The sequence below is a fragment of the Mustela nivalis genome, assembly GCF_964662115.1.
Source record: "Mustela nivalis genome assembly, chromosome: 1".
Lineage (NCBI taxonomy): Eukaryota > Metazoa > Chordata > Mammalia > Carnivora > Mustelidae > Mustela > Mustela nivalis.
The window spans coordinates 144,384,599-144,402,166 of NC_139020.1; the positions used below are offsets into that span (position 1 = coordinate 144,384,599).

General features: G+C 43.8%; 1 protein-coding gene across 5 annotated transcripts in view; it reads right to left on the reverse strand.

Annotated features, from left to right (window-relative positions):
* The window catches only part of OSBPL10 (oxysterol binding protein like 10), a 313,824-nt gene that overhangs the window by 74,700 nt on the left and 221,556 nt on the right, over positions 1-17,568 (reverse strand). For all 5 annotated transcript variants that reach the window (XM_082724181.1, XM_082724182.1, XM_082724184.1 and 2 more), the window contains one exon: positions 2,327-2,537. In XM_082724181.1, coding sequence (XP_082580307.1) covers positions 2,327-2,537 — 211 coding nt within the window. The remainder of the gene's footprint in view (positions 1-2,326; positions 2,538-17,568) is intronic.

A 17,568-nucleotide genomic window follows, 5' to 3' on the forward strand; every position in this document is an offset into this window, starting at 1 on the left:
AAATACAAACGTCTCCATAAACAGAAATTAAAGGAAACATTTCAGGCCACTATATCTTAGAGATAAGATCAGAGACGGGTCTAGGAGCCCCAAATGCATAAATAGTAGGCAGAGGAATACTGTAGCATTTTTGGATTTCAGTTCAGTCGCTCGAGAGCTTGAGATGAAATGAGCGTTAAGGAGCAACGTTTACAGATAAAGGCTCCAAAGCCAACACGTTCCCTGCAAGATACGGTGAAATGCTACAGAAGATGAAATGCTACACAAATTAATTTTTGATTCAGAAAAGGGGCAGAAGAAATACAAGAGTGTGAGGGTCAGAAAGCAAAGAGGACAGAATCAAAAACAGTGCATGTGGATATTCAGTGCGCTGCAGGCAATCTTGTGTCTTCCTGCCCATCGAACATTTAAAGGAAAACCTGAAACAGTGGCACTTTAATGAGATTTTGATTCCCATCAACCCAGGCTGGCACTCTTTAGATATAAACATTAGATTTTTATCCATGGGAGTCAGGTTATTGTAACTATTACTGAGTTCAAGAACCCCGAGATTCTAAGGAAAGGTATCTTGTGGTGACACTCCCCCGGTTGCCACATTTTCCTCTTCCACTAGCTGGAGATTCTGGAATTTCATTTTAATGGCAGCCAAGTATGATGTTTTGGATGCAGGAAGTAATTGAATGCTTCCCCCAATGTGTGCCATAGATTGAAAAGAACCAGCACAATGTTTTAAAACTTAAGGGGCTATTATATGTAATTTTTAAGAGGGTTAAAAGTTAAAAGAAGACAAAACAGAAGAACCTTCATGATGCTTCATGCTCCCCCATTCTCCATCCCTCAGTCAAGTTCCTTGATAAAAATGGCTAAAGTAGGGGATGGGGTTGGGGAGTGGGTGATGTAGGTGAAGGGGATTAAGAGGTATCAATTTTCAGTTATAAAATAAATAAATCATAGGGATGAAAATTATAGCACAGGGAATACAGTTAATAATATCACGATACACTTGGGGCACCTGGGTGGCTCAGTGGGTTAAAGCCTCTACCTTCGGCTCAGGTCAATGTCTCAGGGTCATGGGATCAAGCCCCACATCAGGCTCTCTGCTCGGCAGGGAGCCTGCTTCCTCCTCTCTCTGTCTCTGCCTACTTGTGATTTCTGTCAGATAAATAAATAAAATCTTTAAAAAAATAATAATAATAATAATACCATAATATACTTAAGGGCATCTAGGTGACTCAGTTGGTTGAGCTTCTGACTGTTGATTTCGGCTCAGGTCATGATCTTGGGGTCATGAAATCAAGCCCCCTCGCATCTCATCCAAATGATGGGCATAATATTATCTAGTCTGTAAAGATTTCAGAAAAGGGGCAGCAAAGGCCATACTCTGGCAGGACTGGAGCTCAGTAAATGAGGGTGGGTAGGACAAGAAGACACTTCTCTGGAAAACCAACATCTCTCTTAACCTCAACACAACAAAAGGGCAAAGAGGACTTGAGAAAAGCATGAAATACAGACTGTCACTCATAAGCCAGTTTTTCTTTCATCATCTAAGTTGTCTCATTTCCTGATTACATGTACACCGGGCAACAAAGCTCAAAGAGGCTTCTGTTGGTCTCTTCATTCCAATACTTTGTAATGACATTCAACGTGACCAACCTTGAGCTATGACATTCATCTTCATCCCTGAATTTAATCTTCCCTAGTATCTTTGTATCTACTTATTGATTAAGTCTTCCTCCAAAAGGATTTAGGCCTCTTGAGGAAGAGTATTATTATCTCTAGCTTCTTGACAAAGAGCTAGAAATGCTTCTGGTAGGTATCGGAGAGGAAGGCTCACACAGGTCCAGGAGGAGGCATATGGGAGCCTGCTCCCTGAGCAACTGTGGGCAGGGCCAGGCACAGGAAACAATATGGTTGTCCTTCCTCAGCGTGTGGGGTGCATGATGGTGGACACCCATCGAGGTGCAGTTAGCAAAATGGATGGTATAGCAACATATCTCAGAAACACAGCACGGAGTGCCAAGTCACAAATGGAATGAGATACAGAACAGGATGCCAGCCAGCCTGAAAGCAGTTCCAAAGTATTCCTGTAAACACATTAGTTAAATCTTTCGTGGGATGTTGTAGTTCTAATTGGCCAAAGCAAAAGAGAGCCCAAACTGGGTCAAAAAGGAGAGGGACAAATGAAGAAACAGATGGAATAAATGGTCAGACATGTAGAAGGTAGATATAGTGGATTTGAAGGAGGAAGGCCACGGGGGAGACACACACAGACACGCATCGCCCGGAGGTCACATCATCGGCACACTCGCCCACGTGGAGGTCTTACCTGAGGCCCCCGGCTTGTGGCTGGGCTGGCCCACCTGCTGCACACTCTGCTGGAGCAAGTGGAGGCACTCCCCAAGGCAGCTGAGGGTGGCGGCAGAGGTAGCTTTCAGGAGCAGCAGATCCTGGTCCAAGGCAGTGAGGGGGCCAGAGCCTGGCAGAGACTCGATGGCGTGCACGAGGTTCTTTTGCTGTCCTTCCACCTGGTTCATCATCTACAAAATGGGAAGACGGCAAAGAGGTGAGAGAGGACAGTCCTCCTTTCAGAAGGCTGGGGAGCAGCTCTTGACACCCAGGGGGCTGGACGAGAGAGGTAAGAGGGGAGATGAAGCATCACCCCCAGACTGCGGGTGGCGTGACAATCTACTCAGAGGGTGCTCAGTACACGTTAGCATTTTGACCACACAGGCCTGGGTGAAATCTCAGTAAATCTCTTCGACGGCATACAGCTGCAGCTCTGATCCCAAGAGCTCTAGAGCTAAAGGAGCTCATTAGGGCCATCCTCATGTATGTTACTGATCTTCAGAGGGCAAGTCAGTGATAAATATGGTAAAGGTAGAAGTCTTGGGGCACCTGAGTGGCTCAATCACTAAGCGTCTGCCTTTGACTCAGGTCATGATCTCAGGGACCTGGGATTGAGTCCCCCGTATCGGGCTCCCTGCTTGGCAGGAAGGAAGACTGCTTCTCCCTCTCCCACTCCCCCTGCTTGTATTCCCTCTCTCACTGTCTCTTGTCAAATAAATAAAGTCTTTAAAAAAATAAAAAATAAAGGTCGAAGTCTTTGTGGGACGTCATTAAGGTTCTTTCACTCCAACAGATTATCGGAGACAGTGGATGAACTGTGGCTTGGCCTCAAAGCAAGACCAACTCCCTACTTTTTCTCCAGCCCCAACGCCTATCTGCTCGGCAGTCTTTTTGAAGCTCAAGAAACAGAAGCGAAATTTTGGGCTGGCATTTGCATGAGTGAGATCACAGTGAAGCCAGCCACAGATCATTCCACCCCAAAAATGCTAAATCGGATGTGACTTTCACACCGTGTAAGATGCCAGGAGGAAGCGAAAACCCAGAAACCCTAGGGCTTCTGCCAGCCCTATCCTGCAGCTGAAACTTTGATGGCCCCAAAGAACCATATTTTGTGGCCTGTACTCAATCCACAAGCTCAGATAAGCCACAGTCTACTTGCATCTTTGAACGGACAAATCAAGCAGAAAGGAAGTCAAGACCTAGAAAAGAAGTTGATAGGTTAGCTTGTGAGTTTCATCTCCCTTGTGTTCAACAACTTTCCAAAAAAGACGAAGCACATAAAGTGCATGCCCAGCAAATAAACAGTCGCTCCAGGAAAGGGAAGGGGGCAAAGTGACTCGCCGAGGTCCCAGGGCTGCTCTGCATCAGAGGTGGCAGCCAAAATCTGGTTTCTAGACTCTAGTCCGCTGTTCTTTCAGCTCCCCACCCAAAAGCCATCTTCAATGTGAGCCCCTAACTCTGCCTTTGTTGCCATCTACCCCAGAAGATCCTGGTTACCCTCATGATGTCACCAGGTGGGGAGAAGCAATAATTCCGTAAGGAACCCCTGGAACTGGACCACAAATCTCATTCCATGCTCAGCCTTATTTTTCTATTTCCTCTTTGAAAACAGACACCTGCTGTTTTCTATCATTCTGTGTCATTGGCTTTTATTTAAAAAAAAAAAAAAAAAAGCTCATCCATTGTAATCCTTTATATCGAAATAGGTGCCATTACTTCAAAAAGATACAGTTTTTGAATCACAGGTAAGCCAACTGCACCAACCTGGCTTGGACTCGTCACCTCATTGTGCACACCAATCCTCTGGCCATGCAAATTATTTTTTGCAGATTACAAAGGTTATGCCTGGTGCTCTGGTTCTTAAAAAAAAAAAATAGGGGTGCCTGGGTGGCTCAGTGGGTTAAGGGCTCTGCCTTTGGCCCAGGTCATGATCCCAGGGTCCTGGGATCAAGCCCCGCATCAGGCTCTCTGCTCAGCAGGAAGCCTGTTTCCTCCTCCTCCTCCTCTCTCTCTCTCTCTGACTGCCTCTCTGCCTACTTGTGATCTCTGTCTGTCAAATAAATAAATAAATCTTTTTTTAAAAAGGGGGGGGACACAAGAGGGGCTAAGTTAAGTATTCACTTCTGCCTTCAGATCTTTGCTTAAAAGCCATCTTCTCCGCAAAGTTTCCTAAGCCACATCATTTAGAAATGTATTTCCAAGGGCACCTGGCTGCCTCAGTTGGACCCTTGGATCTCGGGTTGGGAAGGGGGGAGTTTGAGCCCCACCTTGGGTGTAGAGATTACATAAAAATAAATCCTTAAAAAAAAACACTGTATCTCCAGTCCAACCCTTGGCACCCCCCCATCCTCCTTACTAATTTTTCTCCATAGCACTTACCACCTTCCAACCTAACTGGTCATTTGCTTACTGTGTTCATTTGCACTAGTCATCATTATCTGTGCTGTTCACTGATCTATCCCAAGTACAGCAAAATATCTGTGACGTGAATAAATGAATCCCCAGTCTCACTCTTCTCTGAGGTACAAAGGAACTGATTTTTGACACCAAGTCTACAGACATCATTATACTCAATTAACATAATAGGGCTGAAGATTTAGTAAAGGATAATACCTCCATTATGAGTCTAGGTTTACCAAGAATTACTCCAACTGGTTAAATTTAACTTGACACCAGACAAAATGTTTATGTGTTCTTTGACAGTTCTATATATAGAACTAACAGAGAGAAGTGGATTTTGAGCTATTTGTCATAGTCAACATTTCTGTAAATTCCCACCATAAAATCTTGTCTTAGAAACATGAGGTGTTGAAAGGGAAGAAGAAAATGTAATGAAGAAAACATGTAATACATTGTTCTTGACTATTACGGATGATACGCAATGCTTAAAAGATGAGTAAAATCAAGCCATTAAGCATATGGGATATACTTCTTTTTAATCAATAGAAAGAATTATATTCCAATTATATAGTATAGAATACTTGTTATTTCGCAAGCATAAAATATTACATATAAATTACTTGTTATATACTTGTCATGTTGTAAGCATAAATTATTACATATAAATTGCATAAAATTACAGAAAATATTACATATTGCATGTGTAAGAATTGACTTACAGAATTTTCTACATCATTACAGCAGAGACACATGCCCAGACATGGAATCCACATATCTCCTCTCTAGAAAGTATTCAATGTAATTGAGAGCCTCTTGCTAGTGCCCGAGCCTCTTGCTTGTGTGTGTGTGGGGGGGTCATCTGAACCAGCAATGGGGGAGACTTGACAGTTACAATGATTTCACACTGAGCAGTGGCAGGGGGTACGGGGATGCTTAATACCTTACAGGCCAGAGTACAGTCCTCCTAAAACATGTTCTGCCTTGCTCAAAAAGCCATTGAGAAACTCTGTGCTAGAGTTTTATCAATAACCAAGAACCCAATGGATTCCAACATCTTTCTGGGCAAACTGAGTCTAGCACAGTGCTTGACACACAGCAGACATTCCTTAAAGATTCGTTTTCTCCCCCTTTTCCATGTGACATGAAACCAACCCAATCCTTTAATGAGACCGCTGATGTCATCTTCACTTCGTGTTAATTCCATCAGGCTCCACAAGAAATTGAAGGAACCTGCAAAGAGACAGGATTCCTAGCCTTGGAGCTGTGTATCATAGTCACTACTGCTCTAACATTTCTGAGACTGAGAGGCACTGAGGAAGAGTCTTCGTCAGACTTTGGAAGAACATGTTTTAGCTTCTTCCACAACTAATTTAATTAAAAGCACCTATGAGAAGATGGATATGGCACTGAAAAGCTATATGCAACAATACTGATGGCAAATGCTTAAAGCATTCCCTCTCCCTTTTAAGGTTCTTTTTTTTTTTAAAGTGGGCTCCACACATGGAGCCCAACATGGAGCCCAAGGTGAGGCTTGAACTCATGACCCAGGGATCAAGACCTGAGCTGAGATCAAGAGTTGGATGCTTAACCCACTCAGCTACCCAGGTAGGTGCCTGGCTTCAAGGTTCCCATGGACTTATCAACAGAAGAGCAAAGCACAGGCATCGATGAGTAGGTTTGCCTACTGCAACCAGTTTTTGAAAAAGTTGAAACCACTTACTTTAATTATGTAAGTTCCACATCCAAGCCCTTAACACTTTTTTCTGAAGCACATCCACATCAATTGTTTATGGTTTTTAAGAACAAAGTGCCCACATTTCATCTCTTCCTGGCATTCCAGAATCAGGGATATCATCATCTTATATAGCACAGGTACAAAATGGGACCCCAAATGAAATTTCAGATATCCACCCCTGAAAATGTCAACTCTGAGGTTATAAAATCAACCATATGTAGGTCACGTCGAACTTCAGAGATAAGCAAATGTCACGGAGGAAAAAAAATCCTATGGTCCATTTTTTCATAGTACAAATAATGAATGGTGTACGTACTACAAAATCAAAAGGAGAGAATGCTAATAAAATCAGTGGCTGCAGATTTTATTGCTTTATTTCAATAAAGCTGTGTAAAAGGAGATTTCAAAAAGGAGTAAGCAAGGCTAGCTAAGAAAGTCTCTTTAAAATGGGCTCAGGAGGGGCGCCTGGGTGGCTCAGTGGGTTAAAGCCTCTGCCTTCAGCTCAGGTCATGATTCCAGGGTCCTGGGGTTGAGCCCCGCATCGGGCTCTCTGCTCATCAGGGAGCCTGCTTCCCCCTCCCCTCTCTCTCTCTCTCTCTACCTGCCTCTTTGCCCACTTGTAATCTCTGTCTGTCAAATAAATAAATAAAATCTTAAAAAAAAAAAAAATGGGCTTAGGAGGCTATCAGGGAGGAGGAATTGATGCGCATCCTAAGAACCGTGAACTTTTTGCCAGTTGCAAACCCTCAGCCTGGACTTAACGCCCTCCTCATGATGAGCCCTGAATCACTGGCTATCTCCACTTCAAAAAGAGTCAGTGGGATCTGACAAATTTCAACCCTCCATCTGCATGCTAACCCAACCAATTCTGGTTAACCTAGCTTCAATCCCTGTTTTGCATAGAGGACCTGAATGAGAACAGTACTCATTTTTCTGCCTTTGTAACTCCACCCCCTTTGTTCCCTTTGAAACAAGAGTCGGGTTTCTACATGAACTGTGTCTCCCGAATTGCAATTCTCATTGCCCAAATAAATACCCGCTGGCTTACCTTTTGAATGAATTCTTTCTTTTTTTTTTTCCTTTTTAAAGATTTTATTTATTTATTTGTAAGAGAGAGAGAGTGAGAGCGAGCACAGGCAGACAGAGTGGAAGGCAGAGTCAGAGGGAGAAGCAGGCTCCCTGCGGAGCAAGGAGCCCGATGTGGGACTCGATCCCAGGACGCTGGGATCATGACCTGAGCCGAAGGCAGCGGCTTAACCAACTGAGCCACCCAGGCGTCCCTTGAATGAATTCTTTCTTGGTCAACAGCTGAAACCACGATAAAGAGGCGAAAACCTAACGTGATCCAGCTCAAAGAGCTCAGATCCGGCTGAAGGGGAAAGCAGGGGCCCAGGGGCTTCCAGAGTCTGACTGTTTCAGACTTCTCAGAACTGCAACCTTGGAGCAGGTTTTGAGAGATGCCTGAAAGGTCGAGTCCCATGGTCAAATATCCATGAACACCAGTTCATCCACTGGTAATCAAAGGATCAGCATCAGGCACCTCGAGATAAAGACTCCTTATCCTCAAGTTACCAGGGCTGCTTGCTCAGTTGGCAGACCCTCCTGGGTTCACAGATTTCCATCACCTTCGGTAACTCAATCTGTGAGGCTTGGAGGAAGACCAAGCAATGTGATGCCAGTGTCAAGGTGGCCTTGGTTTAGCATTTATTCTCTACCTGGTGGATTTCAGAAGCCATTTTTAAGTCTCCCTCTGGGTCAGGGGTCAGTCCTTGGCTGACTTTAGGCAGTTGATTTAGCCAAAGTCCTCAGCTAGGCTTGAAAGCCATGCTTCAGGGACCTTTAGAAGCAACACACACACACACACACACACATGCACACACACACAGAGCTTACTGCCTCCCTTAACACATATTTACTATTCCACCCCCCTCATTAGCATTACTTTAATATTCCAAGAAACTGCCACCCCCAAAATGGTATGACAGCTCATTAGAGAAACTTCCTAAAATTTCCATCAACTCTGTAATGGAAACCATCAACAGTTTGTATCTTAAAGTCCTTTGAATGCCTTGCCTCAAAATCCTTGCCTAGCTGTTTAGACCAATCCTGAACTGTTGGATCTTAATGTGTACCTAATCCTAATCAATCAAGCTCTGGTATTACAAACCAAACTTCAAATTCTCAAATTCGGACCTTGCTTTCCCTACTCGGAGACATGGACAATCCCCTGTGGATGTGCTGTCCTCCCTCCCAGTGGTAAATAATAAAGCCATTTTGCCGGATCAACAGACTACATTGCTGATACTTGCAGAGCTGGCATTCCAATCTCCAAAGACTTCCTCCAAATTCCCTAGTGTTGGGGCACAGTAGGTCTTGGCCTCACACCTGAACGATTCCTTCTTCCTGCTGTACTCCCCAAGCTATGTCTCCTATTCTCTCCCGGCACAGAACCCACCTGGAATAATAACCTTTCTCTATACGTCCAAACACAGTCCTATGGGCTTCCCCCAATGCTCTCAAGTCTTATTATGTGAGCAAGAAAGAAAACCCTAGCTAGTGGACAGACCTTACCAAATCTACATTTTCCAGTAGGGTTAAGAGAGCGGGCAGCAGTAATAAGAGACAAGATGAGTGGGAGGAAATGGGGTCCATCTCCAAAGGGCGGGGGAGGCTGCTGGCTACATGATGAGATTACAAAGAAGAAAGTTTAAAAACACAGGATGAGAATGGAGAGACTGATATAAGGAAATTAATGCTCTAAACCAAAGGAAACAAAAAGGGGAGGGGGAGAGAATATCTCCAAAAAATTGACCATTTTGTCTTTGATGGCCTTATTGCAGGGGTCAGCAAACTTCTATAAAAGGCCAGATGGTCAATATTTAAGGGGTTTGGAGCCATTGGGTCTCTGTGACAACCACTCAACTCTGTCACTAGAGCCTAAAAGCAGTCAGACCATGGGTACACAGATGAGGGTGACCAGTTGTTCCCCTAAAACTAACATCTGACTCCTCTCAATTTTGGCATCAGATAATTCTTTTTCTCATTCAAGTTGTGACTTGACTGGTTCTTGCTATGACAAGATTTTCTATGGTATCCCGGTCAATCTGGCTGTCACAGTGGGAGATTTTAGGTCTGACTGGGATTATTTTCTTAGCAGGCTACCGAGTTTACTATGTACAGCACACAGGCCCCTAGCCTAATTTTATGGCCTGTGGTTTCAATAACCATCTAACCTCAGAGCCTTCATGGTGCTATCTTGACCTGCTTGGTTTATCTCCTGTCTCAAGGGCCTCGACTGGTCCCCTCCAGGGCTGAGAGCACAGAAGAAGGTTCCCTACCCCTGGTGCCTCCAGGGGAGAGAGAATGTCTTTGGCTTTCTCCACAAGTGCTTGTCTTGGCAGGAAGCCCCCTTGCCCTCAGCTCTGGGTGGTGGAGGGGAGAATCTGGCCTGAAGTCATTGTTATGCCTGCGGACATAAAAGTCTGCCTTCTTTTCAAAGATATGTAAGTGCAAGTTGAAGACTGCTTCATAAGCAGATATAACTGGCCAAATGGAAGGTTAACATGCACTTCTTGGTAACACAAGCAACTCTTCCTTTTAGAAAATTGACAGGGGAGAAGCATTCATCATTTCTAGATTTCTGCCTACTTTCTAGATACACACCCACTTCCAGGTGTCATCACAGAGGCTGACCATCACGAAATAACGTAAGCCGTGGTTCCAGATTTCTCCATCCATCCCATTCCTGGGAGACAGGACAGGCTAACAGCATTTTTAAATTCAACACTTTGACACCTGACCTTTATCATATGAGATGAGGGGGATAGGAACCAAAGACAAGAGTGGTTGAAAGACCAATCCAGAGATGAAGGTGACCCAAAGTCTGTTCTGGTCCCTCCATAGCCTCAGTAAACATGTGGCTGCTATCCAGAAGTTTCGGTGCTGTTCATAAATGAGCCCATGCTGACAAGCGCAGAAGGCAAAGGCAAAATTCTGAAATGTGCACACACACACTCAAATAAACAAACAAACCACTTTCTGAAGATGTGTGGGAGGGAGGTCTACTTTTTTTTTTTCTTTTCTTTTTAAAGAAGGGACAGGCAGAGGGAGAGAGAGAAAGAATCCTAAGCAGGCTCTATGCTCAGTGCAGAGCCTGACATGGGGCTCAATCCCACAACACGGAGATCATGACCTGGGCTGAAATCAAGAGTCAGACACTTAACTGACTGAGGCGCCCAGGCACCCCAAGTCTGCTCTATTTCTTAAAAACAGATTCCTTTCTGTCCTAGCATCACCTTTGGCTTTTCTACAATTATTTCCTCACCAGCCCCAATAATAACTCCATAGTACACACACACGAAGTACAAATTTTATCCTGACCAGCTCCTAAAACCAAACCATGTTCAAGAAATAGGAGATAACAGCAACCACAGCCAAATAAATCTAGGGTCCCGTTGGTACCCCGCTTTCATTTACCCAGTGGGAAATCTCCAGAGAGGCCAGGTGTCCGGCTGAGGTCACCTGTCACAGCAGTCCCCACACTCCAGGGCCCTCTCCACCTGAAGACACGATCCTGTGTACTTCCTCCTCATCCTTTCTCAGATTCTGGAAGTAAAATAACTACCTCCTGCCTCAGAGAACAACTAAGACAAAGTTTCTTCCACGGTTTCTTCCTTGCCCCACCGTTTCTCACCACCTTGAAACAACTTGGGCTTTTTTGTTGTTGTTTTGCTTTGCTTTGCTTTCTGATTGCAAAAGGCTGGCTCACTCCATCAACCACCATCCCAACGAAATCAGTCGGTGAAAACAGTTACAGAGAAGGAAGTAAAAATTACCCGCAATCCCACTTCCTAGAAATAAATAAGCACTATTAACATTCTGGTATTATTCTGACTCTTCCAACTCATGTGTGCACCCACAAGTTATTTTATCTTAGAAGGATCATCCCTTACAAATAATTGTGTAAATTTTTGTCACTTGGAATGTATCAACCTGTAATGCCTGGGACTGACTTCAAAGTAATCCAGTTTGGGGGGAGGGCAGGGAGTGGGGAGGAGTAACGATGAAATAGTATTGGCTTTGGGGGTGCTGAAACTATTGATGATGACAAGGAGATTCAATATTACCTTCTCTGATTTTTTTTTAAGTTTTTTTTTTTGTTGTTGTTGTTGTTGTTTTGACAGACAGAGATCACAAGTAGGCAGAGAGGCAGGAAAAGAGAGAAGAGGAAGCAGGCTCCCTGCTGAGCAGAGAGCCCGATGTGGGGCTCGTTCCCAGGACCCTTCGATCATGCCCCAAGCTGAAGGTAGAGGCTTTACCCCACTGTCACCTAGGCGCCCCTTCTCTGATGTTTTATGTTTGAGATTTCTTCTATTGTTATTTTTTTTAAATAAGGGGAAAATACATTGCTATGGGTTGAACTGTGTCTCTCCCCACTCCAAATCCCTACGTTGATATCTTAACCCCCAGTACGTCAAATATGACCTTATTTGGAGACTGGCTCTTTACAGAGGAAATTCAAGTTAAAATGAGGTCATCAGAGGGAACTGTAATCTAGTATGACTGGTATCTTCATAAAAAGGGGAAATTTGGACCCAGACATACATAGAGGGCAGATCAGCCCTCTCTAAACCAAGGAGACAGACCGGTGCAGACCCTTCCCTCCCAGACCTCAGCAGAAACCAATCCTGCCAAGTGCCTTGATTTTGAACTTCTAGTTTCCAGAACCATGAGACAATAAATTTCTGTTGTTTAAGCCACTGGGTTTGTGGTACTTTACTAGTGGAGCCCTGGAAAACTAATATACACACCACAGATACCTTTCCACATTAGTAACGACAGACATTTTAATGGCTGCTTTGTATAAGACTTTTAACTCCCAGCAAAGTAGACCCTGGCTTTAGAGCCAAAGTTCCTTTGATGCAAACCTTCCAACACTTGTTCACATGTAATTCCTGCTACAGGAAAAACTGAGGTGGAGAAAGGATTTTCAGTATTATGTAACAAAAGATGCCTATGCAAAGGTTAAAAGCTATTCTTTTCTTTTTTTTAACTCCGGTGTCAGTGCCGAATGTTAACATGTTGGTTATGAGGGGCACACGTGATACAAGAGGAATCCTCTCACATCTTCTTCCCAAAGAGCACATGCTACAGGCCACAGAAGGATCTGGGGTAGAAGGGGAGGCATCAGAAAATAATCTGTCTTAATGACTACTCATTTATCTGTACCCTCCGCCTCCCATACACAAAGCCACAGAGAAGAACCAGGTGCCGAGCCCAGAGGAAGGCGCCCTCACTCTCCCTGGAGACAAGGTTGGCTTCCATGGCACAACACTCAACAACAGGGCTCCTGACTAGCCCCGCCCATAGCAGGCGACTGACTCCCAACTCTGTCCACTTTGTTTTCTCTGAAAACATCTTTCCTCCCTTTTTTTCCTTGTATGGAAATGATGCTTACCACAGAAAAAAAATAATCAAAAAAACCAATACCATAAAACATCCCAAACCACAGAAAACATATGTTCAAATCGTGGCACAAATACTTACATCATTTTTATGCATGCATACGTGAATTTTACTTTTTATGAGAACAGTTGCACATCCTAATACTGTCTGTAACCCTTTTTATTCCATATACCATGTCAATACATTTTTTTCAGGATTTTATTTATTTGACAGAGAGCACAAGCAGACAGAGGGTGAGGGAGAAGCAGGCTCCCCACTCAGAAGGGAGCCTGGTAGGGGACTCGATCCCAGGACCTGGAGATAACAACGACCCGGGCCACAGGCAGACGCTCAACCAACTGAGCCACCTAAATGTCCCGTCAATAAATTTTGACAATACTATTTAAAAGACTGCAGACTAATCTATCGCGCAAACGTACCACAAATTATTCCCCAATTCCTTACTGTTGGACATTATGAAGAGATTGTTTCTTCCCTATGACAAATTACAATTCAACAAACTTGTCTGTGGCTAAGTTTCAGCATAAATTTATGATGATTTTCTTAAATTCTTAGAAGACGAATGGCAGGATTTAACAGTACTCAACATTAATTTTAAATTTTTGATAAATACTGCCAGCTCACCCTTGGGGGGGGGGGCTGTCCTCCCTCAGCAGTGTACCAGCTGTCCTTTCTCTATATATAATCTTTTTTTCCTAACCAACTTCATCAGCAACCCTCCCCCAACCCCCCACTCCCATCAAAAACCAGTATCTCATTGTTTTAATTCACTGCACACCTATTCACTGTGGATGTCCCTCTATAACATGAGGTAAAGAAAGATGAAGAAGTTTCTGGCAACGAGTAGTAAATAAGCCCTTGAGAGCTACTACATAGTATGGCGAATATAAACAAGAATATGGTACTATAATCATCCAACTTTCAGATAGTCTAGAACTTAATTATTCCAAGTACTAGAAAGAAAAGATAATTACAGAATGTGATAGAGGCACTAAATATCTTTACAATGGCAACCACATTACAATACAGAAATGCCTGAAATTAACATGCTGTACACCATAAAGTACACAATGTTATATGTCAAATATGTTCAATAAAAAAAGAACCTTCCCTATCCAGTACAGAACGTTTAAGCAAGTAAGACTAATGGGAGTCCAGAGTGTCTCCTTCCTCAGGAGAGAGGCAGCAGTGTGGATGGCAGGGAGGTCCCCACCAATGGAGAGGGAAGCTCCAGTCCTGAGGAAAGGGAGCAGAAGGACTACTGGGAAAATCACGTGGATCCAGAACACTCTGGAAGACACTAAAGTTCTCTCCTAGAAGATCCCAGGACAATGGAATGATGGGAAACCATTACAGAGGGCCCCAAACCCTCCCAGTGAAGAGAGGGCAGCTCTACCTGAACCTTGTCCACCTGCCTAGTTAGTCCATCCCCAGAACCCAGGGGAGGGCATCTGTCCCCCTTCTCCAAGCCTGCCCAAGGCCCACATCTGAACTGAACCCAACCCTGAAGCTGAAGAGCTAAGCAGAAAGCTGCCCTTTGCTTTCCCCACACTTCCCCTTCTCACGCTCTTCCCTTTCCTCCAGTATAAAAGCCACAGTAACAGCCCGATGGTGGATAAGAGAAGCAGGGCTACTCTACATGGTGGGGAAGGGGAGCTCTACAGTGTACAAAAATGCTTTCACAACCGTAATCTCCTGTCCTCCCAGCTCTGCCCTGGCCACAGTTATTGTGATTCTCCTTTTACACAACACTGGGGCCCAAATCATAATTATCATAGAAGTGCAGAGGTCATGACTAGAATCCAGTGTCCTGGGTCCAGGTGGCTCTGTCTTCTACCTCATTCCCAGGAGACACAAGAATGTCTCCGCACATGCCCATGGTGTGATGCCCACCTAGTAGAGACTTCTACCGAAAAGGGAGCAGAGGTTTGCAGAGTGAGCTGACTAATCCATGGGCCAACTCACCATGAACTGAACAAGCACAGGTTAGACCACAAGCTCTGGGTAAAATGCCCAATGGGGGAAGAAAAAGTGATCCATAAACAGAAACTATACCATCTAGGTAAGGATTGTCCTGCAAAAGGCGTGGAAGCTTCACTGGAGTGTTTAAGCTCCTCTTAGACATTCTCAAATCAGAAACTACTTAACCTAAGTCATGTAAAAAGCAGAAATCAAAAGGGGTTTTACTGAGGTCTTCAGAAGTCTGGTTGATCTGCCAGTTCTCAGCAAACACTACTTGGTGTATCTGTTTTTTTAATCTCTTGGACAATGCAACTTCACAAACCAAAGATCAGCAAGAGCAAAATTAAACCATTTTCTTGAAATTAAACCATTTTCTTGCGCCTGCTTTATCTTTGTTCGCTCATATCCCACATGCGTGGCTCAGCCTTTCTCAAACAACTTCTAAGTGTCTGGATATTTAGTCTCCATATTGGGAAATTCTTTTGTTTTGTAGAGAGAGAAGGCTGTTTTTAAGAATTCCTAAAGAAAAGAGGCCAATAGACATCTATATTCTAACTTCCAACTCGGTAGCACGTTGTTTACATCAAACCAAGCCCTGTTATCTCCACCTAGGAAATGCGTGCTGCTTTCTTTCACAATTTTTTGTTTTTAGTTCAAATATCCATCCAGAGTAGCAGACAAGGATATAAAAACTCTGTTCTCTTTTCCAGCTAAAATTAATTTCACTAGTGCCAATTATTTTCAGGAAAGAAATGCATCTCCAAAGGGCACTTGAAAAGGGGGGAAAAATTGGACAAGAATTTTATGCCTCTAGGCAAATCCTTTATGGCATTTGAGCCTTGGCAAATGAAACTCTGGAGAGACAAATTCATTTATCAGGAATCTGCTTCATTAATCTGACAAGGAAAATTATGTTAGGGGATAAGCCACCAGTAATTAATATTTATTGTATCTCCACTGAGTAAATGATACGCCAGTCACCATTTTACAGAAGAGAGAACACAATTCCTGCACACAAACTGCTTATAATTTAATCCTCAAGGTGCTCAAATAGGAGATAGAGTCATGATACAGAATACACGGTGCTTTACAAACGAGTGAACCACTCCTTGCAGGTGCTTGCCCTGGAAACTGCTTTCCGGAGATGGAATGAACTGGCATGGGTCCATCCCCACTCTTCCTCACTGCCTCGAGACTCTGATGTACAATTTTTAAGAAAGTTAAGGGTAAGAGTGTATAAAACATGGCCACTATTCATATAAATAAATGCACAAAAAGACCTTATTAAATTATAATTAGCTCCATACATGTCTAACTCCAGGACCCAGCCTAATGACCAAACCAATCCATTCATCCCCTGCCATATTGGAGGATGGCGTCACGGGACCTTATTCATCAGAAGACTCCTCACGGGAGATGCCCGACAAATATATGTTGGGTAGATGAATAGAGAAAAGAAGGAAGCAAGGAAAAGAGAAAGCAAAGCCAAAGAAAGGAAGGGGGAAAGAAAGATGGCAGAAGAAAAAAGAAAGGAAGAAAGGAGAGAGGGAGGGACAGAGGAAGGGAGGATCGAGCTCCAGGGTTCCAAGAAGTTTTAACAAGCTGGCATGAGTTCTCCAGCAAACCCAAGAAAACCTTTCCAATGCTCCAAGTCTGGTGTTACTATTTCCACTCAAAGAAGAATGTATATTTTCCTTTTTGTCCTAAGACCTTGGAACTTTAGTCTTAATTGTGAGTCTCCCCCAGCACCAATATCCCAGAGGGAACAGGACATTTTAACTGCACATTAGACATCTCTGAGCACACAACAGTCCCAAGTTCCTTTACGTTCCTAAAATAATCTATATGTTACTGGGAAAAACAAGGCCCTACCTGAATGGGTTCCAGGCTCATCTTCTAAGCAGTCCATGGAATGCCTTTCTCCTGGTTAATTTTTACTCTTTCTTCAGACCTCACCTTATAGGTTGCTTTTACCTGGCAGGTTTCCACCATCTCCCCAGAAGGTTATGGTCTCCATCACCCACAGAACCCATCCTGGTTGTAGTTAAGTCATGTGTTATGGTACCCATTGGTTAATCTGTCCCACCCTTATAAGGCTCTGAGCTCCATGAGCATGAGGACCTTAGCTCCCAATCTTTCTCTCTCTCTCTCTCTCTCTCTCTCTTTTTTTTTAAGAAGGGGAGAGAGTTGGGGAGGGGCAGAGGGAGAGAACCTTAAGCAGGCTCCAACCCTAGCGTGGTGCCTGCCATGGCGCTCTATCCCAGGACCCTAAGATCATGACCTGAGCTAAAATCAAGAGCCGGACACTTAACTGACTGAGTCACCCAGGCACCCTGAGGACCTGGTCTACACTTTGTTCACTATTGTTTTCCTAGCACCTAGGACGGAGCCTGGCAAACTGTAGGCAAAAAATATAAAATAAGTAAATGAATATATGAAAAAAAAACCCTCCAGACATCTCCTTAAGAACTGGCCATTTTCCCCACTTCCTGGCATGAAAGAAGGTAAGATCGGAATGCTCTGAAGAGATGCATTCAGTACAAACGCAGCCAAACTACATCTGAAAGCTGACAAGTCAAAGAAGTACAATACCAGCTCTGAACAGGTTGATTTTTCAGAGCAAGACAGAGAGCATCAGTAACCAAGAACAAGGTTTCATA